Source organism: Cornus florida, unplaced genomic scaffold (genome assembly GCF_030987335.1).
Source record: "Cornus florida cultivar Cherokee Brave unplaced genomic scaffold, ASM3098733v1 CherokeeBrave_3.0.0_Hap2_Chr03, whole genome shotgun sequence".
NCBI lineage: Eukaryota > Viridiplantae > Streptophyta > Magnoliopsida > Cornales > Cornaceae > Cornus > Cornus florida.
In genome coordinates, this window is record NW_026775573.1 from 16,964,221 (window position 1) to 16,984,866 (window position 20,646).

Consider the following 20,646-nt stretch of genomic DNA (forward strand, 5'->3'; position numbering starts at 1 on the left):
TCAGTCCTGGACTACTCCTCCGACTAATCCAATCATATCCCATGCTTCTATATTACACTGAAAATATATAATAATATGTTTATATATACATTAAACAATTAAAAAAAATTCCACCACATGATTTGAGAAGCTAGAAATATACCATAATTTATAATATTATTTAACTACTATTTTGCACAATTCCTAATATTTTAAAATAACTATTGAACCTTAATTTACACCATTTCCAGTAACTCAACCAAAGCCTAACAATAGCTTGCTCGTGGGTTTGCTTGCACATACTGGCCCATTTCATTCTCAAGACTGAATTCCTTTTCTTAAGTCTCTAACCAATAACCAATCATCCTCTCAAACTTTACAAGAAGACAAAACCAATTCTAGTCAACCCACAGTTTGTACTATAGCTATCAATTATGACTCATGAACCATCTAACACATAAAGAGAAAATCAATTCTTACAAGTTGTACAACAACCACTAATAGAACTTCAGCTACTCCATGACTATTATATTATAAGTTCTGGAACTCTTACCAGACAAATTTGTTTACATCTCATGACATGCGGCTAACCCATGGTACATTAATTATTTAGAAAAAAAAAATAAATCTTATGCTCCAAATTGTGCTCTTGTTCACGAATAGAACTATTGTCCTTTGTCCGATCACCACTCTGTATCATATTTGTCCACAACTGTGGTTGCTTTATCCATACATGACTGTCAGAAAAACAATACACACACACACACACACACACACACACACACACACGTATACAAATCCATATACTATTTTAATTCCCTACTACCTTAACAAACCAATAAATAAAATTATTTTACAGTTTCTATGATCCAGACTTTAAAAATTAATTCAATCAGTTCATACATGTATAAAGTTATTTATAAATATTCCAGATTAGATCCTTCTATCCCAAGATCACATAAAAATAACTTAAATATAATTATCATCTTGTTCGTAATTATAATTAAAATATTTTATATCAATTTAATAAGACATAAAATAAATAAATTATATAGACGAAGAACATAATATGCCGAGTCACATTTATATACAAAAGTACAAAGCAAGATTAACTTGCCTGGTATAAATAATTCTTCCTTTCTACGCGACTTCCCGATTACCGTTCCTTTCCCCCGGCTACTGTAGGAAAACACGACGTCAAATCACTCTCTCTGGTCCCTTCTTCTCCCGTTATCGTGCTAGTATCTCTTTTTTTATATATATAAATAAAACGTATTAGAGAGTTATAGAGATATAGGGAGTCTGGTGAGATAAATTAGTTTTTTTTTTTAAATTTAAATTATTTAACAAACTTTATCACAATCACCCGTTTAAATTAAATCAGAGATAACCATTAAATTATATTAAGTAAATAAATATATGATATAAATATATATATATGTATTTTACACGGGTCTTACATATATATATATATATATAAGGCTATGCCCTGCTCCACTCAAGCAAAAGCCTTCTCTCTTCTTTTCCATTCCTTTCATTTTATCTAACTGTTTGAGTTTGGAAAATGGCAGCTTCCTGTTTTTACGATGTATTCTTGTCTTTCAGCGGTGTTGATTCTCGCAAGAAATTCACCGGCCACCTCTTGGTTGCTTTGGATCGCCATGGTTTTTGTACATTCAGAGATGACACCAAACTCAAAAGAGGAGAAGAAATTGGTCTCGGATTGCTCAAAGCAATTGAGCAATCTAAGATTTCCGTTATTGTATTCTCAAAAAAGTATGCGTCCTCACGTTGGTGCCTTGACGAGCTTGTCAAGATCATGGATTGCAAGAGCACACTCAATCAGATTGTTATTCCCATCTTCTATGATGTCCAACCCTCTGATGTTCGCTCACAGAAGGGTTGTTATGCACAAGCATTTGCCCATCACGAAAACCATTTCGACTTGGAATCGGTGAAGAATTGGAGATCAGCTCTAGCTAAGGCTGCCAATTTGTCTGGCTACGTCCTGCAAAATGTGGCCAACGGGTACTCTCTCATTTCTTCATAAAGACAATCTAAAACATTCCCTATTTGATCACTTATTTATTTTGATCTTTCAGCTCTCTCTATATAAAAATTGTTTAGTTTATTTTTTAATAATATTTTTATTCTCCTAAACGGTTGGGAAAATAATTGGCAGGTCTGAGTCAACATTTATTGAGACAGTTGTGGGAGAAGTCGCAGATAAATTAAATCCTACCTGTTTAAGTGTTGCGGACTACCCAGTTGGAATACACTATCGTGTACAAAAATTGAGTGGGTTTCTAAAGTTGGGGTCAAATAGTGATGATGTTAGGATTGTTACCGTATGGGGGATTGGTGGAATAGGTAAGACCACAGTGGCTAAAGCGTTGTTTAATCGCATACATCGTACTCGTGAGTTTGAAGGCAGTAGCTTTCTTAGAGATGTTAGAGAAACTTCGATGCAACCCAACGGCCTTATTAAATTACAAGAGAGCCTTCTCTGTGATCTCCTGATGGATAGAAATCAGACAATAAGAAGCGAGGATCATGGAATTGAGGTGATAAAACGACGAGCATGGTGTCGAAAGGTTCTTCTTGTTCTCGATGATGTGGATAACATCCGCCAATTGAGGGCATTAGCTATAAATCGTGATTTGTTACGTCCCGGAAGTAGAGTCATACTAACAATTAGAGATTTGTCTTCAACAACTTCGCTTCAAGTCGATGAGGTGTATAAGATCAAGAAGTTGAATGGGGAGGAATCTCTTCAACTCTTCAGTTGGCATACCTTTAGGAGAGATCATCCTGTAGAAGACTATGAGAGCCTCTCTAAGGAAGTAGTGAGTTATTCTAACGGACTTCCTTTAGTTCTTGAAATTTTAGGTTCCCTTTTGTCGAACAGAGACATGCTTGAATGGAGAAGTGAATTGGAGAAGTTGAGAAAGATTCCTCACAAGGATGTTCAAGGAAAACTTACGCTAAGCTTCGATTCACTTGATGACAAACTAAAGGGTTTATTCTTACATATTGCATGTTTTTTTGTTGGAATGAACCAAGATTTGTCAATCAAAATATTAAAAGATTGCGGTTTCTTTCCAGAATCTGGAATTGGGGTTCTATCTCGTCGTTTTCTTGTCAGAATTGATGGGGATAACCGGCTGATGATGCATGATCTTATTCAAGACATGGCTAGAGAGATCGTCCGCCAAGAATCTCCTGAAGAGCCAGGCGAACGTAGTAGATTGTGGTATCAAGAAGATGTTCTCGATGTATTGAGAAATAACACTATAAGAGCCCAGTGCCTAAATTATTTACATATTTTGTTACATTAAAAATGCATTAGCACACAGCACATCATGAAAGTCACACAATCTGAGATGTGAACCTATTTTCAACACAATGTCACATACATACATACACACACACACATATATAAATATATATACTTATATTTGCAACTTTTTATTATCATAAGGGGACGAAAGCAATTCAAGGCTTGGTCCTGAACTTGCCAGAATCCGAGGAGCTACAACTAAATGCGAAGGTCTTTACAGAGATGGTGAGGCTGAAAGTGCTTCATCTCAATTATGTCGATCTAAGTGGAAGCTACAAACATCTCTCTAGAAGACTTGTATGGCTATGTTGGAAAGGATTTTCTTTAGAATGTCTACCATCCGCCTTAATCTTGGATAATCTGGTTGCTATTGACTTCAGCTATAGCAAACTCAAACAAGTTTGGAGAGGAACAAAGGTATGATGATTGATACTACTGTTTTTTTAATCATTTGCTTCAAACTACTTAAATTATACAACGACATGCTCGAAAATTTATTGTCTCTTTCTGTTCCTAACAGGTTTTGTGCAAATTGAAATTCCTCAATCTCAGTCATTCCTATCTCTTGATTAAAACTCCAGACTTCACGGGACTCACCGGTCTTAAGAAATTGTTGCTGCTGATTGTACAAAGCTGGTAGAGGTTCACCAATCTATTGGAAGTCTGAAAAATCTTATTGTCTTGGATTTACAGAATTGCCACAATCTGAAGAAGATTCCCCCGAGCATTTTCATGTTTAAGTCTCTCGATTATTTCAATATGTCCGGTTGCTCCAAATTAGAGTGGCCAGCATTTTTTCGAAGATCCCCACTTGGATCAAGCTTACAATTGTCAAGTAGCATCAGGAAATTATCTATGGAAAACTGCAATATAACAAATGTGCCCAGTGAAATTGGTAGTTTGGTGTCCTTGAGATGTTTGAATCTTAGCGGAAACAAATTTTCTAACCTACCAGCTACCATCACTAGCCTTCCACAACTGTTGACTCTCTTCACACAAACGTGTACTTGGCTTGAATCACTTCCCGGCCTTCCAGTAAATTTAAAGTTTTTGCGAGCAGATGACTGCACAGCATTGCAGAGCATGTCAATTGAATCAAAAGCAGCACACAGACAATTCATGACTTTTAACGGTTGTCCCAAATTAGTCAACAACAATGCTGCATATAATTTTAGAAGAAATGTTCTCAGATATCAGGTACAAATACAACACTCTCCCTATGTGTGTAGTATTAGAAGAAACCAATTAACTTGGTTCGTGGGTCTAATCTAATGTAGGGACATCGAGAACAAGAGTTGCATATTTGTTTTTCCGGGGGTGAGCTTCCGAGGTGGTACAACTACCAGAGTGGGATACTTTATACGTTTTCAAATGCCTCAGCTCGTGGGTCGGATAATACAAGGGATTATTTTCTGTTTTGTTTTTTCTCAGCGCGTCTCTGGAGATTTTATACTCCCATACATAGTTACATATTGCGTTTCTAATAAAACCAAGTGGTCTCGGGGACCACATTGTGAAATACCAATATATTTTTATGCAGATAGATTTGAACGAATGTGCCTCTCCTACATACCAATCCGGCAGCTTAAACATTGTCGGTTGGACGTTGGAGATGAAGTGGAAATAACAATCAGACAATCGTATGGAAAACAGTTGTGGATGAAGAGGTTAGGGGTTAGTCTGATTTACGAGGGCGATGAGAAGAATCAGGACTCATATGATGATGCCTCACATCACTCGCTCACTGTTGCCTTAGATATTATCCCTACTCCTCTTGGTGACGTAGATAAGCAGAATGAAGAATTTATAATGGACCTACTCTTACAGGGTGCAACTTGGGCCGGCCCAACGGATTATTGGGTTGGTTATTTTATTTTATTTTATTTTATTTTATTTGTTTTGTTTTGTTTTAGTTTTTTATTTTTCGTTTTTTTAGAACATAAGTGACCCATTTGAAGGCTTCTAGGGTGAAAGGTTGAGAGAGACTGTGTACTTTAATAAAAAGAAGAATTTTATGTTTTTTAAATGGAATGAGAATTATATGTATCAATTAAGACTGGAGTGTAGTGACCTGACTTTCCTAAAATTACATTGCTGTGATGGATCCTACAAATATTCCGCCCGAAGTGTCTTCCGTTAATAATATGGTATTGGCTTAATAGAAAAGAATTACATGTTGACTGTTGTGATAATACCACTCAAACTAACAGACTTGAATAGGATAATACAGGTTTCCTTTACCACAAGGCTATTTTTAGTTACTGAATGGTTGAAAATCCTTTATAATCGAGTCCAACTCGACATAAAACATAAGAAATTATGAAGACATTTGCATATGAATGTCATACTATAATCTTTTTAAATTACACTACAAGATAAGTGAGAACAAATAGCATCATCTATAACAAATAGCATCTGTAGATAACCCAGAAGCCATACAATCAAGCATTGGAATCCACAGGACTCTAGTTCAGCAATTACTTTATCCACTACTGTTTCTGATAATACTGATTCATATAGTCAAGGAAACCTTTGAAAGACAATCAAATTTCAAGCATATAGATATGAAAATTAATTTTCATGTGATCATGTTAGTCCAGATCTGAAAGCTTGTTAAAAAAAAAAAAAAAAAATAGAAAACATTTTATATTCCTCAAAGTTATTTAAATTTTGATCACTTCAGTTTTCTTATTTTCCCTTTTAGCATTGCGGAGCATGTCTGGGCAAGAATTCTGCCCCTAAAGCCAAACCCCCTCTGCTAAAGCACTTCAAATTGGATGTCCATGGAATTCCTATGAGCTCAATTCACCAAATTTTTGCAAGTCCTATTTTATTTATATAACTTGATGCCTAGTAATAATTAACATTAGATTTGTGTCCATTAATCACTTCCCATATCTAGAATTACATTGGATAATAGATTGGTAATTTCGATCAAGGGCCTTGTAATTTAGTCATATCTCTTTTACCTCTCAAAATGAATGATGAGGGTTTAAGTTTCTAAAGAAGTAAAGTGGGTGTTCTTGTGACTTTCTTCCTAATGAAAAAAATATAGACTAGTAATTGCGAAGCAAAAGCTATGAACCTTCACACTGGAACAATGAAACGACTTCAAATTCATAAAGTTTTGGAAAAGATAATTTTGAAATATTATTGATGAAAAAAGAGATGAAAACTAATAAATATAAAATATAAAACGAGTTTTTAGGGTCTAAACTTAGCTAACGTTATTTTTAAGAAGAACAATTTGAAGGTATAAGATTCATTTACCACGGGCATTTAGTTATCACATATGGTTGAAATTACTTTATGATTGATTACAAGTAGACAAAAATGAAAGAAATTATGAAGAGTAATGCATATGATACTAATTCTTCTTGTGAAATGGCCACAATCAGTGCTAGTGCTGATTACTTTCGGTGGTCACTAAGAGAGATATACGGTGTGAGTATTTTTTTTAGGGAGTGAGCAAAAAAACGAAGTGTATTTTTCAGGAGTGATAGAGAGATACACTGTATATGTGTGTGGGGGATCTGTTGATTCACATCTTGTAATTACTCAACAAATATAGTGAATATCTGGTGCGCACCGTGGACGTAGGCAAAATTGCCCGAACAACGTATAATTTTTGTCTTGTGCAATTGTGTATGTTATTGTGCGAATATTGACGGCAGGATCCTAAAGGAATTTGTTGTGTCTATTGCACAATAGCTAAACAAGCAAATAAATTGGTGTACAGACACAGAGACAAATTAGCATCTATATAAAACCCAGAAGCCATACAATATTTCACAGTTAATTTCAACGATATGATGCAGAAATATAGGATCTCAAGGACAAATACTTCGAGAACTTCAATAAAGAAACAATGGAGTTAGTTTTCTTATTTTCTTTTTTAGCATTAAAGAGTACCTCTGGGCAAGAATTCCGTATCTAAAGCCAAACCCCCTATGTTAAATCACTTCAAATTAGATGTCCATGGAATTCCTATGAACTCAAATCATCAAAATTCTGCAAGTCCTATTTTATCCAACCTTTTTGCAGTAACATACTGATGCAATTTTCATAAGAAATTATTTTTTGATTGTTTGATAGAATTATCTAAATAAATGTAATTTCTGGTTGGACTTTAAAGGGATTGATTCAAATCTCAGCACGCCAGCCAAGTATTAGTTTTGTGGTTGGAGTTCTAGTTCGTAGTGTGGTATTAGTTGTGGTCGGGGTGTAACCGACTCAGGAGAATATCAGTATAAATCGGTTAAACTATCTGATTCATAAATGTGTGTAACAAAATTGGACCCTTGGAAAGGGGTTACGAACCGACCGATACGTTGCGTATCGGCCAATACGACATTGAGCTTAATCAATACGGTATGAAAAACGTGTTCTATGGTCAAGTAAACCGTGTAAGACTTATGCCAAGTCTCTTCATACAAGTCAACGTTATGCTCCTCTCACGCATAAACCTTATCTTTCTTTTCATTTTGATCTGTTTGAGCTTTGAAAATGGGGATTTACGATGTGGATGTGTTCTTGTCTTTCAGTTGTGTTGATAAATTTACCGATTGCCTCTAGGCCTTGGATGCTCATGGTTTTAACACATTCAAAGATGACACTAAACTCACAAGAGGAGAACAAATTGGTGCATGTGATTATGAGTGAAAACCACCTTCGCTTTTGTATTAATCCCACCAGTGCACCTAAAGCAAAGCAAGCTTCACTTAAAATTTTAACAATTAAATTTTACCTTTTAAAATCTTTCAGCCAGAATAGAATTTACATTGGGAAAATGGGAGGGAGATATTTTAAAGCATTTCAACTTTATATCCTTGACTTTTCTTGTTCATCCGAGATGCTATCTCAATGAATAGTAGGAAAATTATTTGCGGTCATGGTTGGGCAAGAAGTCAAGTGGTCCAATTGGACTATGAGTTCATCTTTCACCTCCCAAATTATAAAACCAACTATTAGTGGACTCCACACGCACTAGGATAAACGTGTTGTGTGGTTTTGAAAATGATAAACATCACGTAATGGCACTAAAAGTTGATTATTGAATATTTTGGAAGGTAAAATTTGAGTAATTGTTAACCTTTTAAGTGATAATTTGCATTAGGTGTACTGGTGGGATTAATTCAAAGAATTAACTTACTATTTTACTAAAACTCACGAGTATGACAACAATAAACAAATATTTGAATGCAATATTAAGTATAAAAGCAAAGAAATAAAGTAATTTAAATTTAAGATCAGCAAATAAAGATAAAATTCTTACAAAATATTTATTGAATTTAGTAAAACGACATTAAAAGAGAACACGATTTATAATACAAAAGTAAAGGTGATTTTCACTCATCATAACAATGTCAAATACAAACTTAGAATTTTTTTTTTCCTTGTAACTTCAATGCATCTTGTATTATACGGAGTATTCTGTTTCAATTACATCACCTACATACATTGAATACCTTACATCACTTATAAAACAATAATTTTACACACACACACACACACATATATTGCATGTTAAGTATATTGCACTATATTTTTAAAAATATATATTGCACTAAATAATCTCTACAAAATCAAGGATATTCTTCACTTATCATAACAATTTCAACTATTCTTCAAATACGAACTTGAATTCTCTTACATGTAACTTCAATTCATCTTATATTATATTATGTGTCAATTAAGTTATATATATAAATATATGTATTTATTGAAAAGGTAATGTATTAAACCCTATGACCCATCTAGTAATAGAGTCCGTTATCAACTTTTATTATTGAATTATATGGGTATTCACTTTTTACCCATTACTGATTCACCCACTTAAATTTGAATATCCAAATAATTTAATTTTAGTATGCAAACTTGGACGATTTAATGAATTTAAATATAAATTACCACCCCTAAATGCTACCACTTAAAATTTTACAATAACAATTAAATTTAAACTTTTAAAATATTCAATAATCAACTTTCAGTTTTACTGAAAAACCACTATATCTTTCACTTCGAATAGAATTCAAACTCTATGGGGATAATGGGAGGGAGATATTTTAAAGCATTTCAACTTTATATCTTTGACTTTCCATGTTGATCCGAAATGCTACCTCAATGAATAGTAGCAAAATTATTTGCGGGCATGGTACGTTGGGCAAGAAGTCAAGTGGTCCAATCGGACGATGATATCATCTTTTTCCTCCCAAATTCTAAAAACGAGTATTAGTGAGCCCCACACGCAATAGGATAAATGATAAACATCATGTAATGGCCGCACACGTAAAACTAAAAGTTGATTGTTGAATATTTTGGAAGGTAAAATTTGAGTAATTGTTAACCTTTTAAGTGATAATTTGCATTAGGTGTATTGGTGGGATTAATTCAAAGTAACTTAGGGTCTATTTGGTTAGATAAAAATTGATGATGGAAGTAAAAGAAAAGAAAGTGAAGTGAAAAAAAAGAAAATTAGTTTTTTATTATGCATTTGGTTAACAAGGATTTTTTTTAAAGAAACTTGTGAGAAAATGTTGTTTAATTAGTTTGGATAGTAAGAGAATGAAAGGAAAATGATTTTCTATATCAAAATTACCCTTATGAATTTAATAGTAAAATAATAATAATATATACAATTAAATAATAATAATATTAGTAAAATAATATATACAATTAAATTACCCTTATGAATTTAATAATAATAATAATAGTGAAAAAATAATATATATAATTGGATTTATAAATAAATATATATGTCTAGATATGTATGTGTCTCTTTATATAGTTTTTTTTTTTTGGGAAGTTTTCATTTTATATTAGGACTCTGTTATTAAATTAGTTTACTTTGTTTTGTAAGTGTAGCGAAGAATTTTAATTTCAAGAGTAAAAGAGTTGTAATTAATTTAGGAGTATTAATTTGTGTAAGAAAACTCTCCTTTTGTGAGTATGAAGAAACAAAAAGAAACATTTTACACAAAGGTATAAGAGGAAATTAATATATAATGATATAACTTTATTTTCGCGTGTTTTATAGAGGAAACATTTTAAGAAAAATCAAGCAGTTGCAGAAATATTACTTTCCTGAAAACTTTTCTTTTCATGCTAACCAAACGGCTAAAAATCTTAAAATTTTCTATTTCTTTTTCGCTAATTCACGCTAACCAAACTAACCCTTACTATTTTACTAAAACTTACGAGCATGACAATAACAAACAAATATAAACTAACCCTTGCTATTTTACTAAAACTTACGAGCATGACAATAACAAACAAATATTTAAATGCAATATTAAGTATAAAAGCAAAGAAATAAAGTAATGTAAATTTAAGATCAGCAAATAAAGATAAAGATTCTTACAAAATATTTATTGAATTTAGTAAAAGGACATTCAAAGAGAACGCTATTTATAATACAGAAGTAAAAGTGATTTTCACTCATCATAATAATGTCAAATACAAACTTAGAATTTTTTGTTTACGTGTAACTTCAATTTATCTTGTATTGAACAGAGTATTCTGTTTCAATTACATCACCTATATACATTGAATACCTTACATCATTTATAAAACAATAATTTTATATATATATATATATATATATATATATATATATATATATATATATATATTGCATGTTATGTATTGTACTATATTTTTAGAAAATATATATATTGCACTAAATAATCTCTACAAAAGCAAGGATATTTTTCACTTATCATAACAATTTTAACTATTCTTCGAATATGAACTCGAATTCTCTTACATGTAACTTCAATTCATCTTATATTATATTATGTGTCAATTAAGTTACATATATATATATATATATATATATATATGCATGTATTTAAAAGGTAACGTGTTAAACCCTATGACCCGTTTAGTAATAGAGTCCGTTATCAACTTTTATTATTGAATTTTATGAATGCTCACTTTTTACCCATTACTGATTCACCACTTAAATTTGAGTATCCAAATAATTTAATTTTTGTACGCAAACTTGGACGATTTAATGAGTTTGAATATGAATTACCATCCCTAAATGCTATCACTTAAAATTTTACAGTAACAATTAAATTTAAACTTTCAAAATATTCAATAATCAACTTTTAGTTTTACTAAAAAACCGCCATATCTTTCACTTAGAATATAATTCAAACTCTATGGGGATAATGGGAGGGAGATATTTTAAAGCATTTCAACTTTATATCCTTGACTTTCCATGTTGATCCGAAATGCTACCTCAATGAATAGTAGCAAAATTATTTGCGGTCATGGTACGTTGGGCAAGAAGTCAAGTGGTCCAATCGGAGGATGATATCATCTTTTTCCTCCCAAATTCTAAAAACGAGTATTAGTGAGCCCCACACGCAATAGGATAAACGAGTTGTGTGGTTTTGAAAATGATAAACATCACGTAATGGCCGCACAGGTAAAACTAAAAGTTTATTGTTGAAAATTTTGGAAGGTAAAATTTGAGTAATTGTTAACCTTTTAAGTGATAATTTGCATTAGGTGTGCCGGTGGGATTAATTCAAAGAATTAACTTATTATTTTACTAAAACTGCCGAACATGACAATAACAAACAAATATTTAAATGCAATATTAAGTATAAAAGCAAAGAAATAAAGTAATGTAAATTTAAGCTCAGCAAATAAAGATAAAGATTCGTACAAAATATTTATTGAATTTAGTGAAAGGACATTCAAAGAGAACACTACTTATGATACAAAAGTAAAAGTGATTTTCACTCATCATAACAATGTCAAATACAAACTTAGAATTTTTTGTTTAATTGTAACTTCAATTTATCTGTAGAGAGTATTCTGTTTCAATTACATCACCTACATACATTGAATACCTTACATCACTTATAAGACAATAATTTTATATATATATATATATATATATATATATATATATATATATATATATTGCATGTATGTATTGCACTATATTTTTAAAAAATATATATATTGCACTAAATAATCTCTACAAAAGCATGGATATTTTTCACTTATCGTAACAATTTCAACTATTCTTCAAATACGAGCTTGAATTCTCTTACATGTAACTTCAATTCATCTTATATTATATTATGTGTCAATTAAAAAAATAATAATAAAAAAAAAAAGAAGAAGAAGAAGCAGCAGCTGTAGATGTGGCGTTACAGGCAAGGGAGGATGAAAGGTTCGCCCTTACCATACTACTTTAAGCCCAAAAAAATAAAAAATAAAAAATAAAAAAAATAGTAATGGTAGTCCAGTCCAAAGTTAGCCAGTCCAAAATTAGCCCACCCCATTCAGAAAGGTTTGATCTGCCCTTGGTTACAAGTAGTAGCAGCGGCTAAGGTGGAGGTGTGTTTGTATGTGTGTGTGTGTGTGTCTATATATATATATGGCTGTGTTTGTATATGTGTACATGTCTATATGTATACGGTTGTGTTTGTATGTGTGTATAGTATGTGTGCAGGGATGATGATGGGCGGAGGAGGAGAAAGAAGAGGAAAGGTGTGTTGGGGGTAGTTTAGTCACAAAAATAGTTTAACATGAGGTCAAAGGGTAACATTGTTATTTAACATTTGGGGTGTAAGTGAAATGTTAAGCCACTAATTTAAATTTGAGTGCAAAATAAAAATCAAATCTTCATCTAGGTGATGTATGATCTAACCTCAGGGGGTCTGAATGAAATTAATCCTAATAATTATGATTATAATATTTTTGTCTGAAAAGTTTATTCAGACTATTATCTAATATTATATAATCTATTAAAAATATTACTGCGGATTATTAACATTTGAATATTACAAATAATAGGTATCATTAGTTTATACTACGTGATACTAATTTCTATTTGGAATGAACAATGGTAAACATAGCAAACATAAAAAAAATAATAATAATAAAAAATAAAAGATATTGTTTCCTTTTTCTTCACAAAAATAAAAAACATTTTCAACTTTAGAAAAATAAAAACATATTTTTAAACACGTTCTGTTTTTTATTTTGCCTTTTAAGGATTTGATAACAGAAAATAAAACAAATTTATTATTATTGAAGTTGATATTTTAATTTTAAAAAATCAAAATCATAATGTTGCTTTCAACAAAAGTAAAATAGAGGGTAAAGTGAAATCCATTCTACATTAAAAATGTGCAGGAAAAAAAAAAATCATTACTATTTAGTAGTGTATATGAACCCTACCATATAAAACTTTGTAGTAATTTTCTCCTTCAATTTTCACCAAATTTTTTTATAAAACTTCAAAACAGTAACGACACACTGTATAGTGTGTGTGAGAGACTTTTATTATATGAAGTCTTTTCAATTAATAGATGCTTGGAAAAATATGACATGAAACTCATTGTCTGATCTATATATAAGTCAGGGCTATGCCCTCTCTCAAGCACAAACCCAACCTTTCTCTTCTTTCCTTTTCCTTTCCTTCCTTTGATTTGATCAAAACTGTTTGAGCTTTAAAAATGGCAGCTTCCTGTGTTTACGATGTCTTCTTGTCTTTCAGCGGCCTTGATACTCGCAAGAAATTTACTGGTCACCTCTTGGCTGCTTTGGATCAGCATGGTTTTTACACATTCAGAGATGACACTAAACTCCAAAGAGGTGAAGAAGTTGGTCCTGGATCGTTGAAAGCAATTGAGAAATCAAGAGTTTCCGTTATCGTATTCTCGAAAAACTACGCCTCCTCAGAATGGTGCCTTGACGAGCTTGTCAAGATCATGGATTGCAAGACGATACTCAATCAGATTGTTATTCCCATCTTCTATGACGTCGAACCTTCTAATGTTCAATCACAGAGCGATTGTTATGCAGAAGCGTTTGCCAGTCACGAAAGCGGTTCGACTTGAAAAAGGTGAAAATTTGGAGGTCAGCTCTAGAAAAGGCTGGCAATTTGTTCGGTTACGTCTTGCAAAATGTGGCCAACGGGTACTTATTTCTCTTTATTCTCTTCAAAAAAGCATTCTAACACTGTTTGATCACTTATTTATTTTGAATTTTCACCTCTTTGTATGTAAATTTGCTTAATTTCATTTTTTGATTTTTGTTTTTTCTTAACAATAAAAATTGGACAGGAGTGAGTCAACGTGTATTAAGTCCGTTGTTAAAGGATTGGCAGATAAATTAAATCCTACGGGCTTAAGTGTTCCAGAGTATCAAGTTGGAATCGAGCATAGTGTTGAACAAGTGACTAAGTTTCTAATGTTGGGGTCAAATAGCGCTAGCAATGATGTTAGGATTGTTGCCATATAGGGGATTGGTGGAATTGGTAAGACTACCATTGCTAAAGTACTGTATAATCGCATTCATCGTTTTCATCTATTTGAAAGCAGTAGCTTTCTTCATGATGTTGGACGAATTTCTAGGGATACCAACGGTGTCGTTAAATTTCAAAAACAGCTTATGTCGGATCTCCTAAATGATGAAAATGAGAAAATAAGATGCGGGGATCATGGAATTGAGGTGATAAAATGTCAAGCATGGTGTCGAAAGGTTTTTCTTGTTGTCGATGGTGTGGATAACGACAGCCAATTGAGTGCTTTGGCTATAAATCGTAATTGGGTATGTCCTGGAATTAGAATCATAGTAACAACTAGAGATTTGTCTGCAATAAAGTCACTTCAAGTGGATGAGGTGTATAATCTTGAGGAGTTGAATATGGAGGAATCTCTTCAACTCTTCAGTTGGCATGCCTTTAGAAGAGACTGTCCTCTAGAAGGTTATGAAAGCCTCTCTGACGCAGTAGTGTGTTATGCGAAGGGACTTCCTTTACTTCTTACAACTTTAGGTTCTTTATTGTCTAGTAAAGCGGTACATAAATGGCAAGCTCAATTGGAGAAGTTGAAAAAGATTCCTGATCCTAAGTTCAAGATATACTAAGGCAGAGTTTTGACTCACTTGATGATAAACAGAAGGGTTTATTCCTAGATATCGCATGTTTTTTTGTTGGAATGGACCAAGATTTGGCCATCAAAATACTAGAAGGATGCAATTTTTACCCAGATATTGATATTGACATTCTATCTGATCGTTGTCTTGTAAGCATCAATCGGCATAACCAACTGATGATGCATGATCTGATTCAAGACATTGCAAAAGAGATCGTCCGCCAAGAATTCCCTACAAAGTCTGGCGAACGTAGTAGATTGTGGTATCATGAAGACATTCTCGATGTACTAAAATATGACACGGTAAGAGTCCAATGCCTAATTTAATTACATATCTTGCCACTTTAAAAATACCATAGCACATGACACATCATGAAAGTCTCACAATCTGGTATGTGACCATATTTTCAATTCAATGTCACATGCACACCCATACACACATATATACTTATATATGCTTTATTGTCATTAGGGGACAGAGAATGTTCTGGGCTTAGTCCTGAACTTGCCAGAATCAGAGGAGCTACAAGTAAATACGGAGGCATTTACAAAGATGAAGAGGCTGAGATTGCTTCATCTCAATTATGTCCAAGTAAATGGAAGCTGCAAACATCTCTCTAAAAAACTTGTATGGTTGTCTTGGAAAGGATTTTCTTTAGAATGTATACCACCAACCTTAATTATGGATAATTTGGTTGCCATTGACTTGAGCTATAGCAAACTCAAACAAGTTTGGAGAGGAACAAAGGTATGATGATTGATACTACTATTTTTTTAATCATCTGCTTCAAACTACTTAAATTATACAATGACATGCTCGAAAATTTATTCTCTCTTTCTGTTCCTAACAGGTTTTGTGCAAATTGAAATACCTCGATCTCAGTCATTCCTATCTCTTGATTAAAACTCCAGACTTCACGGGGCTCACCGGTCTTGAGAAATTGTTGCTTGCTGATTATACAAAGCTGGTAGAGGTTCACCAATCTATTGAAAGTCTGGAAAATCTTATTGTCTTGGATCTACAGAATTGCCACAATCTGAAGAAGATTCCCCCGAGCATTTTCATGTTTAAGTCTCTCGATTATTTCAATATGTCTGGTTGCTCCAAATTAGAATGGCCAGCATTTTTTTGAAGATCCCCACCTGGATCAAGCTTACAATTGTCAAGTTGCATCAGGAAATTATCTATGGAAAACTGCAATATAACAAATGTGCCCAGTGAAATTGGTAATTTGATGTCCTTGGGATGTTTGAATCTTAGCGGAAACAAATTTTCTAACCTACCAGCTACCATCACTAGCCATCCACGACTGTTGACTCTCTTCACACAAACGTGTACTCGGCTTGAATCACTTCCCGGCCTTCCAGTAAATTTAAAGTTTTTGCGAGCAAATGACTGCACAGCATTGCAGAGCATGTCAATTGAATCAAAAGCAGCACACAGACAATTCATGACTTTTAACGGTTGTCCCAAATTAGTCAACAACAATGCTGCATATAATTTTAGAAGAAATGTTCTCAGATATCAGGTACAAATACAACACTCTCCCTATGCGTGTAGTACTAGAAGAAACCAATTAACTTGGTTCGTGGGTCTAATCTAATGTAGGGACATCGAGAACAAGAGTTGCATATTTGTTTTTCCGGGGGTGAGCTTCCGAGGTGGTGCAACTACCAGAGTGAGGGATACTTTATACCTTTTCAAATGCCTGAGCTCGTGGGTCGGATAATACAAGGGATTATATTCTGTTTTGTTTTTTCTCAGCGCGTCTCTGGAGATTTTATACTCCCATACATGGTTACATATTACGTTTCTAATAAAACCAAGTGGTCTCGGGGACCACATTGTGAAATACCAATATATTTTTATGCAGATAGATTTGAACGAATGTGCCTGTCCTACATACCAATTCGGCAGCTTAAACATTGTCGGTTGGACGTTGGAGATGAAGTGGAAATAACAATCAGACAATCGTATGGAAAACAGTTGTGGATGAAGAGGTTAGGGGTTAGTCTGATTTACGAGGGCGATGAGAAGAATCAGGACTCATATGATGATGCCTTACATCACTCGCTCACTGCTGCCTTAGATATTATCCCTACTCCTCTTGGTGACGTAGATAAGCAGAATGAAGAATTTATAATGGACCTACTCTTACAGGGTGCAACTTGGGCCGGCCCAACGGATTATTGGGTTGGTTATTTTATTTTATTTGTTTTGTTTTGTTTTATTTTTTTATTTTTTGTTTTTTTAGAACATAAATGACCCATTTGAAGGCTTCTAGGGTGAAAGGTTGAGAGAGACTGTGTACTTTAATAAAAAGAAGAATTTTATGTTTTTTTTAATGGAATGAGAATTATATGTATCAATTAAGACTGGAGTGTAGTGACGGACCTGACTTTCCTAAAAATTACATTGCTGTGATGGATCCTACAAATATTCTGCCTGAAGTGTCTTCCGTTAATAATATGGTATTGGCTTAATAGAAAAGAATTACATGTTGACTGTTGTGATAATACCACTCAAACTAACAGACTTGAATAGGATAATACAGGTTTCCTTTACCACAAGGCTATTTTTAGTTACTGAATGGTTGAAAATCCTTTATAATCGAGTCCAACTCGACATAAAACATAAGAAATTATGAAGAGATTTGCATATGAATGTCATACTATAATCTTTTTAAATTACACTATAAGAGGAGTGAGACCAAATAGCTGTTGGGAAACGTGCTAGTTTTAAAAACTTTTCGAGGGATTTAAATTCATAGATCTTGTTTCATCACATAGAGACAAGTTTTATGCAAAAATAAAACATGATGTATCATTCAATTAAAAGATTGAATACTTACATCAAGGTTTGAGTAAACCTTAAATCTCTCCTCTAAAGTGAATGTTCTCACTTATTGTAGATCCCTTTTGCTAGACACCTTTTCCATGGATCTCTATTTTCTTGGTAATTGTTTTGCCTTTAGGAATCACTCATAAGCCTCCATGAATGACCTTGGAAAACTAGGCTTGTGGGAGCCTCCATTAGATGAGAACATAAACCCTAATTTTCTAGAGAGAGAAAATATATTCCTTTTTCCTTCTACTAAAAATCACCCCTAAAATATACATAGACCATGTATATTTATAGGCAACATAAAGGTAAAGAAAAGGAAACAACTAATCCTTCTCAATCTCTAATTCACATGTCTTAAATCTAATATGATTCCAATATCAAGTTGGGCTATGAGTGAGAATCCATTGGGCCTATTATTTTATTGGCTACAATGAATTAATAATTGGCTCGGTCCCTGGACCCAATTCAATTAATTCATAAATTAATTTCTACTCCACTAAAAGAAATTAATTGAACTCCAATTAAATAATAAATAACCACTAAGTCAATATTGCACTTTGACCCCTCTATGTATAATTAGTTATCGGATAAATAATGCCATCAATCCGACTACTTAATTAATATATTTATTTTGGTACCTTTGATTATTTCTGGCTTGATCACAATAAAACATTTGTTTGACAAAATAATAATAATTTAATAAATAAATATATAATAAATCATTTTGTCTAAAAACATACGAAGGCCTTCGAATTTACTTTGTGATCAACCATAATCAATACAAAATAAATACAAGTAGCAATAATGCAAATATTGAAAATATAACATTCTAACTATTAATTACATAACTACCCAAAGTGTCGGTCTAAGGATTCCGAAGAATCCGCCGAACAAATCAAAGTAATTATTAATTAATAAAAGAGTCTATAATTTTCTCATGCTTAAGAGTCAAATGCCATGACGGTGATAGGGAGTAATTGCATACGACGGCTCTCGCAATATATCTCAACCTAACGCGGATCCAGTTTAAGTCTTAATTAATTATGAGTCCATCCATAATTACCGACTATGAATAATTTATAATTACTATTTATATATCATGCATTGATTGCCATCGCATACATATATATAAATATTTCTTGTAATTACATGGACACTATCAATTTCATAGTGAATCGAAACATAATACATTGAATTCACCAATTATATAAATCATAAATATTTCAGATATGTCAGGAACATATGTCATTATAATCCAGATAGGAATTTGCTATGCCAGGGCATATAAATCCCAACAGCTCCCACTTGCCCTCATAGCCAATTCAAATTGCACCTAACTCCAATGTTATCCAGATGATGATCAAAATTATTGATCAATGACACCTTTGATAATGGATCAACAAAGTTGTGTTCCAATGCAATGTTCTAACTACAAGTGCATTTTCTTGCCGGACAATATTATGTAGAACATAATACTTCCTCTCAGTGTATCTTGTTCCTCTATGGAACCTTGGGTCATTGGTTTGGACTACTTCTGCACTATTGTCACAACATAGCTCAATAGGTAGGCTAGTATACTCCACAACCTCTAAATCAGTGAGATCAAACTAATAGGCTTCCTTTGCCGCCTTTAAGGCTGCAATATATTCCACCTACAGGTTTGAGTCAGCAGTTGAAATCTGCTTAACAATCTACTAATTGATCTCCCTTCCATTAAGTGAACATACACTAAGTTATAAACCTCATAGTATCTACTTCTGATTGAAAATCAGAACTAGCATACCTGACTAGGACCATATCATCACATCCATAAATGAATATGATATCATTGGTTCTCTTAGGTACTTAATGATATTTTTCACAATAGACCAGTTGTCAAGTCCAGTATTGGACTGATCTCTACTGACTATCCCTACTATGTAGCGGATGTCCTGTTTGGTATAGACCATGGCATATATGAGACTCTCATATGCCGAAACATATTGTTCCAGTTTCATTTGCTCAATCTCCTTTGATAGTCTTGAAAAACTACTTACTAGAGAGAGCCATCCATATCAATAAAGCAAGAACTCATTCTTTGAGTTATGCATACCAAACCTGGTCAAAACTTTATCAATGTAGGATTATTAAGATAAGCCTATTTTCCTTTTAACCTGATCTTGCAAAAGCTTGATCCTAGGAATCTAGCTTACATCCTGAAAATCCTTCATTTAAAAGTAATTGAACAACTACCTCTTTATTGATGACAAACTTCCACATCATTCTAAATGAGTAGGATGTCATCAATATATATAGAATTAGAAAAATAATGACATTCCCTTGTACACTCATGATTTATTCACTAAGAAATCTTCTGGTATCTTTTTGTAGATTAACTTGCCTTCCATAGGAATCATCTTACTAGAAAGTTCTACAAGATCCCAGAATTTATTAGAATACATAGATTCCAACTCTGATTTCATAGTAACTCGCCAAAACGATCTGTATCCATATCGGTTTACGCTTCCGTGTAGCTTACTGGGTCCAACTCATGTTTAACAGGGATGTCCATAACGGTCTCACCTAAAAACATGATT

General features: G+C 33.0%; 2 protein-coding genes across 2 annotated transcripts; both read left to right on the forward strand.

Moving 5' to 3' along the window:
* Positions 1-1,499: 1,499 nt before the first annotated feature.
* LOC132298675 (TMV resistance protein N-like) lies at positions 1,500-3,628 on the forward strand. The gene is made up of 2 exons (XM_059795066.1): positions 1,500-2,007; positions 2,162-3,628. The coding sequence occupies exons 1-2, from the start codon at positions 1,544-1,546 to the stop codon at positions 3,315-3,317; spliced, it is 1,620 nt and encodes a 539-aa protein (XP_059651049.1). The 5' UTR covers positions 1,500-1,543; the 3' UTR covers positions 3,318-3,628.
* A 10,175-nt stretch (positions 3,629-13,803) lies between these two features.
* On the forward strand, positions 13,804-15,217 carry LOC132301192 (disease resistance protein RUN1-like). The gene is made up of 3 exons (XM_059798468.1): positions 13,804-14,156; positions 14,413-14,497; positions 14,591-15,217. The coding sequence occupies exons 1-3, from the start codon at positions 13,804-13,806 to the stop codon at positions 15,215-15,217; spliced, it is 1,065 nt and encodes a 354-aa protein (XP_059654451.1).
* The last annotated feature ends 5,429 nt before the right edge of the window (positions 15,218-20,646 follow it).